At 43.7% G+C, this 15,740-nt stretch overlaps 3 protein-coding genes across 4 annotated transcripts in view; all 3 read left to right on the forward strand.

The window, feature by feature from the left end:
* LOC101784821 (peptidyl-tRNA hydrolase, mitochondrial) overlaps positions 1–3,380 on the forward strand; it is a 6,578-nt gene extending 3,198 nt beyond the window's left edge. Inside the window, exons 2-8 of one of the 2 annotated variants that reach the window (XM_004961273.2) lie at positions 1,159–1,243; positions 1,965–2,032; positions 2,110–2,160; positions 2,243–2,316; positions 2,648–2,706; positions 2,782–2,858; positions 3,041–3,380. In XM_004961273.2, coding sequence (XP_004961330.1) covers positions 1,159–1,243; positions 1,965–2,032; positions 2,110–2,160; positions 2,243–2,316; positions 2,648–2,706; positions 2,782–2,858; positions 3,041–3,169 — 543 coding nt within the window. In that variant the 3' untranslated portion in view covers positions 3,170–3,380. The remainder of the gene's footprint in view (positions 1–1,158; positions 1,244–1,964; positions 2,033–2,109; positions 2,161–2,242; positions 2,317–2,647; positions 2,707–2,781; positions 2,859–3,040) is intronic. The other variant, XM_012844364.2, reaches the window with a different exon arrangement.
* A 336-nt stretch (positions 3,381–3,716) lies between these two features.
* Positions 3,717–5,690, forward strand: LOC101785216 (threonine synthase, chloroplastic-like). Its single transcript, XM_012845041.3, is given in 3 exon segments — positions 3,717–4,201; positions 4,203–4,226; positions 4,228–5,690. Coding segments are annotated over 3 exon segments (1,569 nt in total). The 5' UTR covers positions 3,717–3,802; the 3' UTR covers positions 5,374–5,690.
* Positions 5,691–9,363: 3,673 nt separating this feature from the next.
* Positions 9,364–15,413, forward strand: LOC101754969 (putative clathrin assembly protein At2g01600). Its single transcript, XM_004961284.3, has 15 exons — positions 9,364–9,623; positions 9,800–9,869; positions 10,066–10,163; positions 11,184–11,322; positions 11,412–11,539; positions 11,672–11,764; positions 11,842–11,892; positions 12,466–12,531; positions 12,610–12,675; positions 12,807–12,887; positions 12,970–13,047; positions 13,504–13,680; positions 13,761–13,836; positions 13,927–14,048; positions 14,767–15,413. The coding sequence occupies exons 1-15, from the start codon at positions 9,534–9,536 to the stop codon at positions 15,124–15,126; spliced, it is 1,695 nt and encodes a 564-aa protein (XP_004961341.1). The 5' UTR covers positions 9,364–9,533; the 3' UTR covers positions 15,127–15,413.
* Positions 15,414–15,740: the final 327 nt, after the last annotated feature.

Genomic DNA, 15,740 nt, shown 5'->3' on the forward strand with positions numbered 1-15,740 from the left:
GGCCGTATTGTGATTTAAAGTGCAGTGACAGGGGTTGCGCATTTTCCTTTAGTGATGTCTCTGAGATGATGTCGCTGAATTGACTAGATGGGTGGGGGGGGGGGAGGCTCGTCGATCTAGAATAGAGCTGTACTTTGGTATAGATGGGCTATCGATGATATGATTCAGCGGATGCACTAGTGGGAACTGGGGAATCAGCCAATCAGGGTCAAGAGTTGTTATAGGTGAAAGATAGGTTTGGCATGACTTTGATGGAAACAGCTGCTGTTGATTGTGTTGCTAAGAATCTAAGATTATATTTGCACCAAGCGATTTATCCATCACAACTAGCTCGTCATCAACAGTGTCCTGCTTGCTTAGGTGACTTGAGGGGGGAGTGAGGTTTGCGATTCCTTTTAATTTGTTAATACAGACCCTCTTTTTCTGGCGGCTGACAATGGAAATTATTTCCTTTTAGGCTTTTTTTTTCTTGGTGCTCATAGCATGTATCCTGCATCGGATACTTTGCTTGTCTGAGGAATTATGCTGTTTTAGCTGTTTAGCTTATATAAATCATAACCTTGTTGGAGTTAAAGCTCTAGTCCAAATTTTACAATTTTTTCATTCGCAGAATTATGAACTAGAAGAACCATGTTAGCATGCTAGTGTGTGAGTTGGAAGGCTACCTTTTATTTAGGTTTGATTCTGATCTGCAGGCTAAAGCTGTTTCTATTTTTCAGTTGCTTGATACTACTTGATAGAAAGTTTTGACATTTAGGTCAGTGGCGGAGCTTGAGCAACTAATCAGGGGGGCCCAGCTTTGCTAATTTGCTCTGAAAATCAATGAACAGTAGCTGATTTACTATTCATATAGTGGAGATTTCCAACAGCCAGGGGTGGCCATGGCCCCCTTTACACTACACTAAGCTCCGCCCCTGATTTAGGCAGATTTTGCTTGCTTTGCAAACTGGTGTATTGAGCACAACTGGAACTTCCATGTAATTCTTGTTAATCTGTTGGTTTGCTTCAATGTTCAAAGGAAGAAATAATGTGTCACTTTTCATTGGAAAAATGGACCTTTAATTATGAATCAGGATTCAAACTAGTGCATACTGTGTGTTGGGTAGTAAAGTCTGTACATTGCAGTATCATGTTTTAACAAACCATGTTGGTATCCAGGTTGGCTTTGAGATGATTGATGCTATCGCAGAAGCTGAGGGAATTTCAGTCACCAGTAAGCAATTTAAGGCGATCGTCGGGAAAGGTAATTCAGTGCAAAGTATACTGATCTACATGTGTATTTCACTGACCTAAACCTTGATTTTCGCAATTTTGACCTTGCTCAGCAATTTTAGTTCCCCTCAACTAGCTCTGATTTTTAGTTCTCCTCATAACTTAGGTCTGTACTTCTGCATGCGGAGAAATTTTGCTCATGTTAGCCATACCTGGCACCCCTTGTTGTGTATATTTGAACTCAAATTCCTAGCATAGTTTGCCTGAATATAAGTCTCTGACATTGAGTTAGGCCATTCTACTGATGCTGTTGTATCTGATGATTTCTTCTCTTTCTTGCTAGCTGATTTACTTAGTTATTTGTGTATCAACTTGAACATAATCAAAGAAGGTGTCATCTTTCTTGTCATTGGTCTAAGTTTTTTTCGTACTTCTTCCGAACTTTCCTGTAAACAGTACAATGAAGTGTTGTACTGCTGTTGCTGATGCTTTTGAGCACTATCTATGTATAGTGGTATCAAATAGATGAATGTGAACCCGCTCTCTGAAGTTTCTCTGTTCTTATTTGTTTGTACCCCTTGTTCTGAGTTAACGTTTTGTAAGAACTAACTGCTTGCCAGTTTCTGTCGATTTTCTCAATCATATGCAGCTAAACGAAACCTATGAATGGATAATTTTATATTAAATTTGTATCTGAGTGGAATCAAAGTATACGTGCATGTTTTGAAAATACAATGCTTCTCTCTATTTAGGCCTTATTGGTGATGTTCCTGTAATGCTTGCCAAGCCACAGACTTTTATGAATGCAAGTGGTGAGTCTGTAAGTAAAATTACCCTACTGCAGCTTCAATTAAATCATGCTTTGCTAGTCCTTTCTCCTTACTACTATTTATGTAGGTTGGACAGCTCGTTTCATATTTCAAGATACCACTAAATCAATTAGTTGTGGTAAATGTTATCCTTGAGCTAATACTTTATCATGTTACATAATGTTTTGCCCAATAAATTGTTCTCTTATCCTTTTACATAGATATATGATGATCTTGATATACCGTTTGCAAAATTGCGGCTGCTGCCAAAGGGGGGACATGGCGGGCATAACGGGTATTCAGTTCTTTTCCAGAACCCTATCCTTTCTACAAGACTACAATTTCATGGCTGAGCATGAAAGGGACTTGAATAAAAATGCTGCAATAGAATTGTTATGAATTGGTTGTTAAATGCTTAGACAAAGAGGATGCTCAGTTACAAGCCTTGCCTGCACTAAGACGGTGATTGTTATGCTTCTTTTTTTCTCCCAATGGAACTTGGAACTTAAATCCTTGTGAATCCTTTGTTTTCTTCAATCAATATTCTAATGCACAACATAGTCATACTGCAGTGCCTCGAAACTATCAGGCTTTGTTATTAGACCTAATAACTGGATATATTGCAGGATGAGGAGTATTATCGACCATTTAAAACAGAGCCGCAATTTTCCACGTCTGAGGATGGGTACGACAACTATTTGCTCTTTTTTTTCATCCAGGCGAACGTCTGAAAGATCATTCCCCAAAAAATGTTGTGCAGGCATTGGACGGCCACCTGAGGAGATGGGCGCTATCAGTTTTGTTCTACGATCATTCAGCAAGGAAGAAAAGGAAGAGGTTTGTAAATTTGATACATGCAAAATTGCTTCATCATTATGCCTGTGGCCTTTTTCTTAAGCAGACCACGGTATCTTAAAACCTTGAAGCTGAATACTACGTTTTTTTAAGGGCTAAATACCACATTGATCTATACAAGCAGAACATCAGTCATCAGTAACTATTCTCTCCACTTTCCGCAGCTTGAAGTGACGTTCCAAAGAGGCTTGCAAGCAGTAAGGATCATGGTACGGGAAGGATTCAACAAAAGTGCAACATTTGTGAACACTCCACTGCCATTAGAAATGCCATTAGAAATGTTGAATAGATAAAAATTGCTTCGGATTGTATTCAAAACGCCGTATAGATTAGATTCACATAGTTGCTGACCCTAGGGCCATTGTCCCTGACGTGTGAAGATACAGCCCTGGAGATATCATAGTTTCTGTAAAGATTTGATTACACATGTCACAGCTGTATACATTGGATTCACATGGCTGTTTTCAGGTTAAGGGGATTATTTGAATTTCTTTCTGTTTGTTCTGCCTTCTGCTCATCAGATTATTGTTTTCAAATTTCAAGCCATAGATTGTTTCTTGGATTTTTCGTTTATTCTAAGGAGATCCACTGTTCTTTCCTGACAGTTTGATGTCATGTTTTCATCAGAACAAAGTCGCAAACAGTGTGTTGTAAAAGCCTTTTGTGCCACTGCCGTGCCGACTGCTGGGTGCCTACTGCCGACTAGCGACACAACACTGATGCCATCGAGAACCAGTCGATCATGATCGTCCAGAAACCGCCTCCATTCTCGAGCTAAATCACCACCGTCCGCGCATGCTTCCAGCTTCCCACCAACCCCCGAACACGCGTTCAGATCCACCCCCCTAAAACCCTCCCATCCACATCACTCATCACTCCTCCCCCAATCCCACTCCGCCGCCGCCGCGCCGCCAGCCTACCCCACCATGGCGGCGACCACCCACGCCTCCTCCATGTCGTTCCTCCTCTCCCACCCGCAGCCGCGCTCCGCCACCCCCGGCACCCGCCTCCCGCTCCGCCCGCCCGCCCGCCGCGTCCGCTGCGCCACCGACGCCGCCGCCGCCGCCAGCATCAAGCACCGGCGCGCGGCGGATGAGAACATCCGCGAGGAGGCGGCGCGGCACCCCGCCCCGAAGCAGGGCCTCTCCGCGTGGTACGAGCCCTTCCCGCCCGCCCCGAACGGCGACCCCAACGAGCGCTACTCCCTGGACGAGATCGTCTACCGCTCCAGCTCGGGGGGCCTCCTCGACGTGCGCCACGACATGGAGGCGCTGGCCCGCTTCTCGGGCGCCTACTGGCGGGACCTCTTCGACTCCCGCGTCGGCCCGCACCACCTGGCCCTACGGCTCCGGGCGTCTGGTCCAAGAAGGAGTTCGTCCTCCCCGAGATCGACCCCGACCACATCGTCTCCCTCTTCGAGGGCAACTCCAACCTCTTCTGGGCCGAGCGCCTCGGCCGCGACCACCTCGGCGGGATGACCGACCTCTGGGTCAAGCACTGCGGCATCTCCCACACGGGATCCTTCAAGGACCTCGGCATGACCGTGCTCGTCAGCCAGGTCAACCGCCTCCGCCGCGCGCCGCTGTCGCGCCCCATCGCCGGCGTCGGGTGCGCGTCTACAGGGGACACCTCCGCCGCGCTCTCCGCCTACTGCGCCGCCGCGGGGATACCGGCCATTGTCTTCCTCCCGGCCAATCGCATCTCGCTGGAGCAGCTCATCCAGCCGATTGCAAACGGCGCCACTGTGCTCTCGCTCGACACCGACTTCGACGGCTGCATGCGGCTCATCAGGGAGGTGACTGCCGAGCTGCCTATTTACCTTGCCAATTCGCTCAATTCTCTTCGGCTTGAGGGGCAGAAGACAGCGGCTATTGAGATACTGCAGCAGTTCGATTGGGAGGTGCCAGATTGGGTCATTGTTCCAGGAGGCAATCTTGGGAACATCTATGCCTTTTACAAGGGATTCGAGATGTGCCGTGTTCTTGGGCTTGTTGATCGTGTGCCTCGGCTCGTCTGCGCACAGGCTGCCAATGCCAACCCGCTGTACAGTTATTACAAGTCGGGTTGGACTGAGTTCCAGCCACAGGTGGCCAAGCCGACATTTGCATCGGCGATCCAGATCGGTGACCCGGTGTCTGTTGACCGAGCTGTGGTCGCACTCAAGGCAACAAATGGAATTGTTGAGGAAGCCACAGAGGAAGAGCTCATGAACGCAATGTCGCTTGCTGATCGCACTGGAATGTTTGCCTGCCCACATACTGGTGTTGCGCTCGCCGCACTGTTCAAGCTCAGGGACCAGCGTGTCATCGGGGCGAATGAGCGTGTTGTGGTTGTCAGCACGGCACATGGTCTGAAGTTCTCGCAATCCAAGATCGACTACCATGATAGCAAGATCGAGGACATGGCTTGCAAGTATGCCAACCCGCCGGTGAGTGTGAAGGCCGACTTTGGTGCCGTCATGGATGTCCTCAAGAAGAGGCTCAAGGGTAAGCTCTGAGCCTCTGGTTGGCTAACTCTTCAAATTGGTTGCTGTGTATCAGTTGTGTTCTGCATCTGATTTGAATGCAGTGGGTGACTATGGAGCAATGATTCATCGGTCACTAGTACTTTAGGTCCTGGTGTTCTTTCAGGTTTCATTGGGGATAGGCTATCTTATTGAGGAATTTAGCAAGACTTGGGAGGGGCTATCTCTTGTAGTATCATGTGTTCTATGGATAATAAGTGATGGTGTTGCTGTTGGATTGAATAATCATCACTCACTCTTCTGTCCTTTGTGCATGAACTTGTCGAATATTCATTTTGGCTGTTACTATCTGGACTGTTGTTGTTTGATCACTCGCTGTTGGCTGTTTTGCCGACTGACAACTAAAATCCTACCCGGTGTGTACTGGTGATAGTTGATTCCAGCCTCTGCTGGCTTTGCCTCAATTCTGTCGAGAGCTTTCGTTGCGGATTTGATGCCTGGATTTAGGTGGTCCGTGACAATGAGTTGCTCCAATCAACGTGGTCCAAAGTAGATAGATATTCTTGTGTGTCACAGCCTATATACGTTTGCAAATAAGCGACAGGACGACAAGAGCACCAATAATCCAACCAACGTGGTCTCCTTTAGGCAAAGTCGTATGGCTGCAGAGATTATACGAGCGATCTTTTTTTTTCATTTTTGATTTTGTTTGGCGGCCAATTGGTGCTCGTTTTCAGTTTGGCAAACCAACAGATCCATCAAAGTGGTGGAGAATTGGAACTGCAGTTCGATTGTCAGCTTCTGGAGCAAAAACAGCAGCAGTCGCGAGTAGAAGGGTTGACGCCTTTTCCATTCAGCCCAAGGAAGATTGTAGGATTTTTCGCGGAAAGCGTTTGTTTTGTGATAAACACATTGGGCTGGACCGAATCGAGCCCACAAGGTTTGCACGGCCTGGGCAGCCTACTGATTGATGCGGCCTGTATCCTACACGGCGCAGGGTCCCATTCCGGCGCGCATAGAGAGGCCTATCGGATCCACATGTAGCGCCGTGGCAGCCCAATTCCAAAATACGTAGTGGCAGCACTGGCAGCCGCAGCCCAAACCACCACCAGAGGCAGACGAACGTTGTCATCTCTCTCCATCTGCAACGACACACAACAGTTGACTCTAGCCCCCTTGCGATTACTTGCCCCTGGTCCATGCATGAGCATCCAGCTGATCCTCGAGGCCCGCACGATGAGCAAGCTAGCTACTTCTCGCCTTCTCCTTGCAAGTCAACGACCCTGTAACTACTAGTGCACCCTCCGTTTCATATTGTACGTTCGTTTTAACTTTTCTATAGTTTTTGCTATGCATCTAAATATAGTATATGTCTCTATGTTTAGATGTATGATAATATCTATAAATTTAGAAAAATCAAAACAACTTACAATTAAAAAGAAGGGAGTGCGTGCACCCGTTTCATATTGTATGTTCGTTTTAACTTTTATAGATGCATAATTTCTACTATGCATCTAGATATAGGCTTTAATCCCGGGAAGGCTTTTGTCCCGAATTAAAAACGCCCGAGATTTTTATTGAGAATGGAAGGTCGTTTCTCTGTTAGCCTATCAACCACCAAACTGCGTCCATTGAACTGCGTCCAGAATGAGTTTAGGCTGACCGCACCGCAGGACGCCAACCGTGCTTGCATGCGCGCCGCAGGCCTAGGACACGCGCACTGCGCGCCTGTAAAGCGCGTGGGCCACTACCGGCCGCGTGGGGAAACGCCAGGAGTAGCGGTTAAGCAGCGCACCGGTAAAGGAGAGAGAGAGAGTTGGGGAGGGAGAGAAAGAGGGAGGGAGGAGAATAAAATATGAAATAGCGGGTATAGAGTATGGAATAGAGATAATATGGGTGCGGGAGAAATGAGTATAGAGTAGAGAATCTAGATGGCTAGGATAGAATATTACTTTTAAGAGATGGAAAGATGTCAATGAATGCAGATAACCTTAGGTGGTAGGATTATTGCGGCATAACCGAAACCGACCAATTGTCAAGTTAGCAACAGCCATGGATTCATGGCTGCTTAAACCTGAATCCAAACAATGATCGGATACAAGCGAAATCAATAATGGCAGTGGTGTCCACTTCCCCGGCCATCCTTTGTCTTTCACTTAGCACAGTGCAATGATCACATTGGAAGGCCTTTGAGGCTTGAGATCGTTCATTTTAGGGGGTGTTGTTCCTTTAGTCCCTCTTAAAATTTCTGTCACCTCGAATGTTTAGATACTAATTAGAAGTATTAAATATAGACTAATTAAACCAATTGCACAGATGGAGATTAATTTGCGAGACGAATCTATTAAACCTAATTAGTTCATGATTTGATAATGTGATACTAGTAAACATGTGCTAATGATGGATTAATTAGGCTTAATAGATTCGTCTCGTGAATTAGTCTCCATCTGTGTAATTAGTTTTATAATTAGCTTATATTTAGTCCTCCTAATTAGCCTCCGAATATTCGATGTGACATGAATTTTAGGAGGTGCTAAAGATCCGAACACCCTCTTATTCTTTGGATTTCTAATTTTTTCGGACTGGAAGCAGCTGTGTTCATCATGACCAGGAAACATCACTAGAAACCGTCCGTTCTTTTTTTTCAGTTGCGTGGTAGGAATGGGTCCACAGCCCAGCATCGTTTCGTTGGCCGACGCGGGAAGGCGTCCGTTCAGAGTGCCTGACACCGAAGCGAGCAACCGAAAGGCACAGAAGCATGACGCATGGTTCAGTTTGTTTTGTATTAATTTCTTCAGGGGGGGCCTGCTTCGGAACGAGGCTACCTTCACGTTGTTTATGTCCAGAATGTGGGCGTGTAGAAAGAATATCCGGCCAGCTAACCATGCGAGACATACTAGCTAGTTTGCGCATTAGACCCTTCCCTCCTGTGAATTCCTGCGCGTATTTCTTTGAGGTTTTAGAAAAATAACATGCCAAAAGAAGGTGTAAACGCAGTGTCAACGGATGAAACGTGCTAATGTACAGCATAAAGATATATCCAGAAATACACCTTAGCTAGCTACATAATGTTCGTACTGTGAGAAATATATCAAAAAACTACTATAATATAATGTGGTTCCTTCTAGACGTTGTTATGCTATGTCATCACGGACATGTATTTTTCTCATACACATGTAACCACATTGTCTGTTTGAACCCTCCATCTTAAAATCAATGGTGAGATGAATCATGAATGGGTGCGAGAATCATGTGTATTGTAGGTGAAAAATTCAATGGGTGGATGGATATCCAGCGAGAGTAATGAACGGCTGAGATAACTCATGCAACCACAAGTACATGTAAAATTTACTTTTCCCATGTCATCACATTTTCCCATTTGAGACAAACCATTGCTTCCCTATGCAGGAGTGTTAATTTCAAACATTTTAAAATAGAGGGAACAATATAAAATATAAGAAATATCGACGATATACCACAGTTAGCTATAAATTACCCACATATGACTTTGTTTATGTAGCACAAATATAGCGTTAAGAAAGATAACCTAATCATTAATTAATAGATAGTCTGCTTATTCAAAACATGATATTTGTAAGCTTACATTGATTTTTGCATAGTGGTATAAAATATTGATATTGAGGAAATTATCTTAATTGTTTTTCTAGTCATATGACATGTGCAACTATCCGTACGAGACGTGCATAAATGTCTAAATTTTATAATCCACCATCAGGTTTACTCTTTATCTGCATTAGTTGACATTGCCACAAGTCAAAGATAAAATACATTTTCATTTGCGCCCCCTATGCTCAATCGTATCTACTAGTATGTCCCACCTCAAATGGCATAAAATACAAATAAATTTCTGGTAGTTCAGAGGGGTTTAACGCAAAATCAAGGCATCTACGCCTCGTTCAAGTCTCGAACCTTCCGCTCGTAAACCACGAGAGAAAGGTCGTCACTCGAGAGTCGAGATGCACTCGCTCGTACGCAACTTCGCGAAAAGCCCTCGCCTTGTTCATTTTTACTCCCCGCGTCGGCGAATTTGACACGCCAGCACAGAAAAAAAAAAAGAACGCCCAGGAAAAAAAAAACCGAATCAAACGCGTTCCCCTCCCCTGGAGGCCAGAAATATAGCGAGAAAGGAAGAGGAATAGCGCCGAGGACGACGAACAAGCGGCCGCGCAGGAATGGCGTCGATGCAGAGCTGGCGCAAGGCCTACGGCGCCATCAAGGACTCCACCACCGTCAGCCTCGCCAATCTCAACTCGGACTTCAAGGTGGCCCTTGATCCGTTGTCTTCTCCCCCGATTTCCCCGGGATTTTTTTCGACCTAAGTTTGGGCAGTTCATCCAAACCCTAGTTTCTCCGTCTGCTAAGCGAGCCCGTGGTGTTTTGGGGTGCGGGAGCAGCCTCGGATCTGTGGGTTTTGATTGGTGTCTGTTCGCTTTTGTAGGATCTGGATGTGGCGATCGTGAAGGCGACTAACCACGTGGAGTGCCCGCCCAAGGAGCGCCACCTGCGCAGTGCGTTGATTCATTCTTATACCCTGTATTTCCGCGTATAAAAGCTTCTGCCTAATTTAGTGTTTATATGGGTTCAGAATTAGATCGTGCCTCCAAGTGGGGGAGACCTTGAAGTAGGGAAGGGTGTGAGGCGAGCGTGCTTTTAGGTTGTGTGTGGTGTTTGATGATGGGTAATTTGTGTGTGGTGATGTTGCAGAAGTTGTCGCGGCGACGTCCATCGCCAGGCCACGGGCGGATGTTGCCTACTGCATCCATGCTCTTGCTCGCCGTCTTGCCAAGACCCGCAACTGGATTGTAAGTTGCATGCTCGCTCGAGAATTTGTCCCCCTTGTTCCTGTTGTCCTTAGAATTTGTTCTTTTGGATGTAAATTTAGTTGGAGTTCTTTTCTATCTTGGAACATAGACAATAACAGTATGCCACAATATGTCAATTAGATTTCAGTTGGACGTTGAATGATGTATTCTCGACTCGAATGGGATGTGGAATTTCTGTTGAGTGGTGTGTAGTGCTGTAAGCATGAACAGTTTGCGTTGATTCAATAAATACACTGAACATCAGCGGGGTGGGTAAGAATTGCCTTGATTTTAAATGACATTATGCCAGACCTTTTGCTGCCTGTTAGTCATCTAGGTGGTGGAAAATTGATGTTCTAGTTAAGTTAATCCCTTTTCGGATCTGCATATGAAGACTTTCTGACTTGAAATGTAGCCTGCACTGATTCTTGTAATTTCTCATTAAATGCTTACTAGCGAGTAGAGAAGTTGCGATGCTTATTTTAGTTGGAGCTATAGATCTTCAGTGTATCCTAGGCTGGTTGTAGTTTACCGGAGTATTTAAACTTGACTTTGAAGGAAGTTCTAATAGTCGCATTCTGTTTTGCATTGGTCCTTTTGGTCATTGCTTACCAATTGCTTGTTGTACTTGTTTTTGAAAATGCTTGGTTGTCTTCTGATAGCAAATAGCATTTCTATTCAAGGTTTGTTTTTAGTGTATCATCTTTCATGGGAAATTTGGATTTGAAAGTGCTTGGTTGGTGCTTGGTGGTAACTGTCATGTCCATTCTAGGTTATTTTTTAGTGTACCATCTTGCTGAGGTAATTTGGATTTGAACATGTCAATGCTTTGTTAGGTAGTTAACCATTTAACATTACAAGTCCATTCTTCAGTTTGATGATATGTGATTTGCAATGCAGTACCTTCCCGAGTTATAGCAAAGCTAAATGTTACAATTATGATAAACAAATTCCCAAAATTATTTTTCTGGTTTCATATGGTGGTAGTAAATTTTCTTTTCATCTTTTTGGGACATGTAGGTTGCACTGAAAACACTTGTAGTGATCCATAGACTTCTTCGTGAGGGTGATCCTACATTTCGAGAAGAGCTTCTTAACTTTACACAAAGGGGACGAATTCTACAACTTTCCAACTTTAAGGATGACTCCAGCCCAATTGGTTGGTATTTCTTCTTTTAGCAGAAAATTGTTCCTATCCTGCCTATTTCCTCCTGATTTCCTGGTTTTCATATACTAAGTAATGTGCAGCTTGGGATTGTTCTGCTTGGGTTCGCACATATGGTTTGTTTTTGGAGGAAAGGTTGGAATGCTTCAGAGTTCTGAAGTATGATGTCGAAGCCGAGCGTTTGTCCAAACAAGGTCAAGGTCCTGAAAAGGTTAGGAACATTGCATCTCAATTTGGTACCACAAGCCTGAAATGATTAATTTCGAGGATTGCAACTATTTTTAATTTCAGTACCCATTCCAGCTCACTAATTAATTCTTCAACTGATCCCTTTTGCCACCAGGGACACAGCAGAACTAGGGAGTTGGATTCACAGGATCTTTTAGAGCAACTACCTGCATTGCAGCAGTTATTATACCGACTTGTTGGATGCCGGGTGATTATCTCTTGCAACTTTATTTTTTTGGCTTAACATGGCTTAAGTGCTTAACACTTTTTTTTTTGGTTCTGTAGCCTGAAGGAGCTGCAAACAACAACTACTTGGTCCAATACGCTCTAGCTCTGGTAAGCTCTGTTCTTTACTTCGATTTGGCTGTGCTGTAGTGTGCCACACCTGCTCTTTTTTTAAACTTAGAATTCTAATTTTATAAACTATGCCATCCTTGGCTTGTTAACTTATCCAAATGATATTGGTGAACTGAAAATAGAATGATTTTGTGTTGTTTCTGCTATAATTCTGTAGTTTGCCTCTTTGACTTGTGCCCTGCCAGATGTTTTCTAAACACAATGATGTTTATTTTCTTACTGTATCTGCATTCTGCATGATGCGTATCCTGGACAATTACAGAATATTTCTAGAAGTGACCTCTCTTTGATTACTTCCCATAAATATTTTATTACTTCAGTGCTCCATGTTTGATTCTCTGAAGTATTCATGAACCATACTATTGGGGCCTATACCATAATCTTTGCTGTGAAAGCAATCCACCCTATCCACGTTGAAGTTTACATCTGCTTTTCCCCTTCTGAAGACTTGTCAGTTTGCCTTGATAATAATAATGGGTCCTATCTTCTGTTCTACCTGAGTACCATGCCTTGATAGTTGATTTGACCTCAGATTCTGACTCTATTGCACAGGTGCTAAAAGAAAGCTTCAAAATTTATTGTGCCATAAATGATGGAATTATCAATCTTGTTGATAAGGTAACGGGTAGTTTTCACCTGGAAATATCTTGTGTGTGGCTGACAATGTGCACTGACATTAGTTTTCATTTTGTCTAGTTTTTTGAGATGCCAAGACATGAAGCACTTAAAGCTCTTGAAATCTACAGAAGGGCTGGCCAGCAGGTAACTCCAGAGTTCAGAAGATGATAATTGAAATCTATCTAGATTGTAGATTCTGAAAAAAAAATGCCATGTAAAAAAACACCATGTGTTTTCCTTGTCCTTATATATTTAGGTTGTTTGGTACTTTTCAGGCTGGGAATCTATCAGATTTCTATGAAAATTGCCGAGGTTTGGAACTTGCGAGGAATTTTCAGTTTCCCACTCTGAGGGAGGTGAGGTGTTGTACTGACTATCTAATCTTTGAATATTTATACTGGATTATTTGTGACATCTTATGTAAGAAATTTTCCTCAGCCACCACAAACATTTCTTGCAACTATGGAGGAGTATGTGAAGGAGGCTCCGCGTATGGTTCCAGTTCGAGAACCCTTGGTTAGTACTTGGGTGATACGATTAATATAATTTTCTATTTTTTATATTCAATTGTATTTTTAGTGATATGATCTCTAGCAGTCTATCCTACCCCAACTTGCTTGAATTAAAAGGCTTTGTTGTTGTTCTGCAGTTTAGCTATCTGTTGGTTATGTGATTGGTTATATGGCACTAGGAACTCCAGCATGCAAATTCCTGTTGCTGAAACCTCACAATTGCTTTACCAGATGTAGCAGTTTTCTTTCCTCAGATATTCTGTCTTTTAAATGGCATCTGTCTTTTAAATGGCAATTAATTCATTCACCTGTCTCAATTATCATTTTACATAGCGAGTATCATCTCTCACTCTTCCTTGTATTGACCAGCTTTAGATTCTGTGGTTTAACGTATTTGTTATTCTTCTGAGTACTGGAAATGAAGTCAATTCATCAATTTTCAATTGTTTTTTTTTATCAGGAACTTCCGGAGAGGCTTCTTCTTACTTACAAACCTGAGGAGTCAGAGGAAATTCCTGAACCTGCTCCTGTAGAAGAGGAAAAAGCACCAGTTGAAGAACCTGAGCCGGCACCACCTGTTACCGAAGTTGTTTCACCTCCTCCCAAGACTGAGGTGCCTGATACTGGCGATTTACTGGTGGGTAAAAGAATACTTTAATATCCATGATCTAATCTCATGTGCTTATTTCCACAACCTAAAGTCTTGCTTGCTAATAGGGCTTAAATGATCCAAGCCCTGCTGGATCAGCAATAGAAGAAAGCAATGCTCTTGCCTTGGCTATTGTTCCAACAGGTATGTTTTTATAAATGAATTCCTAGCGAATGCTAAGTATCTGTGAAGGATCTTTCGTTAAGTGGCAAATTGATTTTGGATCTTTATTAGATGGTACTTCAACAACTGGTAACGCTGCATTTCAAGATAAGGGGTTTGATCCGACAGGATGGGAATTGGCCCTTGTTACTGCTCCAAGCAACACAACTTCATCTGCTTCTAGCAGTCAACTGGTTGGTTTCTTTGATCTTCATATCATTGTTTTCCTGAGGTTTTTATGTGTCAGTTACATGTTATGGCGCTGTGGGACACGAGAATATAGGTTTGCTACTGCTATGGGCATATTACTCTTGTTATCAGCATTATTTAGTATGATGTTCCAATTAGCAATCATCATGTTCGCGAAATCATACATTTTGGTCAAAACTTGGTTGCAAAATTTCTGTAGGCATCCTGTGCTAGGTTACACAGTGAATCATGTAGCCCCATACATCATACATGACCTTGCATAGCTTTTAAGCAATCACTCGTATGGCTGAAACCCCAGTCCCCTGTCAGTGTTATGGACTCTTGCTGATGGTTCTGAAATGCAGTGTTTGTTAAGATAAACATGCATGAGTCTTACGATGCCCTGCGTTGCACCAATAATGCATAGCTCTTGTCGATCAGAATGCTTGGTCATGTGAATGACATTAATTGCATGTGCTATGTATGGCTATTATCATGTACATACACCCTGTGAATAATTGGTGTGCCTTGAGCAGTTGAGCCAATTGATGGCTATGAACTACACCTAGTACATGGTTTCAGTTCTCCAGGCTATGAACTCAACGTAGTACACAGTTTCAGTTCTCCAGGCTAAGCATTGATTCACAGCAACGATATTTCATACAACTTGTGGCCATGCCAGCTGTGTTCGATGAAAATAAACTTCTGGACTCCTTTTTACAGGGTGGTGGATTCGACAAGCTCATCTTGGACAGCCTTTATGATGATGGGGCTTACAGGCAGAGACAACAGCAACAGCTCTATGGTTCAGCAGTGCCTAACCCATTCATGACAAATGATCCTTTTGCGATGTCCAACCAAGTTGCTCCCCCACCATCAGTTCAAATGGCTGCCATGTCTCAGCAGCATCAGCAGATCCCAACGGTGATGCAACCAAATCCCTTCGGACCACCAATGCAACCGCAGATGGGCATGGGCCCTGCAACAAACAACCCTTTTCTGGATGCTGGCTTTGGGCCATTCCCAGTGGCGAACAACGGGCATCAGCAACATAACCCATTCGGCGGCACTCAACTTCTGTAGGCTACTTAGTTACATGAGGAAATTTGTGCCCCAGCAAATGCGATTTTTGTGTGATTATATCATGCATTATGCTTGGCCATTCTTGTATGCGACCCCTGTATTATGCGTTGGCTTTCACCACACGGGGCTGCCGAGTTACCCGACCCTTGTTGTAAAGAAATTAGTGACCTGTGTAACACCAAGTATATGTCAATAAACAGTAGGACATGGCTATAATTATAACAAAAACAAAAGAGCGGCGGACCAATTGATTGCCTATCTCGTACATGACGTGTGATTGATCACCATGTGCTCGGTTGAATATTCCAAGCCTAGGATTGGGGTGTGTTAAGCTATGACCTTTGATGCTCATAGCACTTGTGACTTATGCATACTTTACGTTGTTTGCAGCTTCTTTTACATATGATTGAGCCTGATAAGAAGTTTTCCACTGAAATTTACATCCAATTGAAAGTCGTAAGAAGGTTTCTACATAAATTTTCTTTTTGTGGATATACTCTTCTGTGGCAATCATCTTATCGGCAGCAGCATGACTGTACGTGTATGGTTGTCATGGCTCACCTTTTCTTTTTCCGCCATGGCTCACTCGAAGCTGATGTTGCATCGCAAATAGC

The sequence above is a fragment of the Setaria italica genome, chromosome III (assembly GCF_000263155.2).
Source record: "Setaria italica strain Yugu1 chromosome III, Setaria_italica_v2.0, whole genome shotgun sequence".
Classification (NCBI taxonomy): Eukaryota; Viridiplantae; Streptophyta; class Magnoliopsida; order Poales; family Poaceae; genus Setaria; species Setaria italica.

Coding starts and splice junctions, on each gene's coding strand:
- LOC101754969 (XM_004961284.3), top strand. CDS start 9,534: ATGGCGTCGATGCAGAGCTGGCGCAAGGCCTACGGCGCCATCAAGGAC. Junction 10,164..11,183: donor CCAAGACCCGCAACTGGATT/GTAAGTTGCATG, acceptor TGGGACATGTAG/GTTGCACTGAAAACACTTGT. Junction 11,540..11,671: donor AAGGTCAAGGTCCTGAAAAG/GTTAGGAACATT, acceptor TTTTGCCACCAG/GGACACAGCAGAACTAGGGA.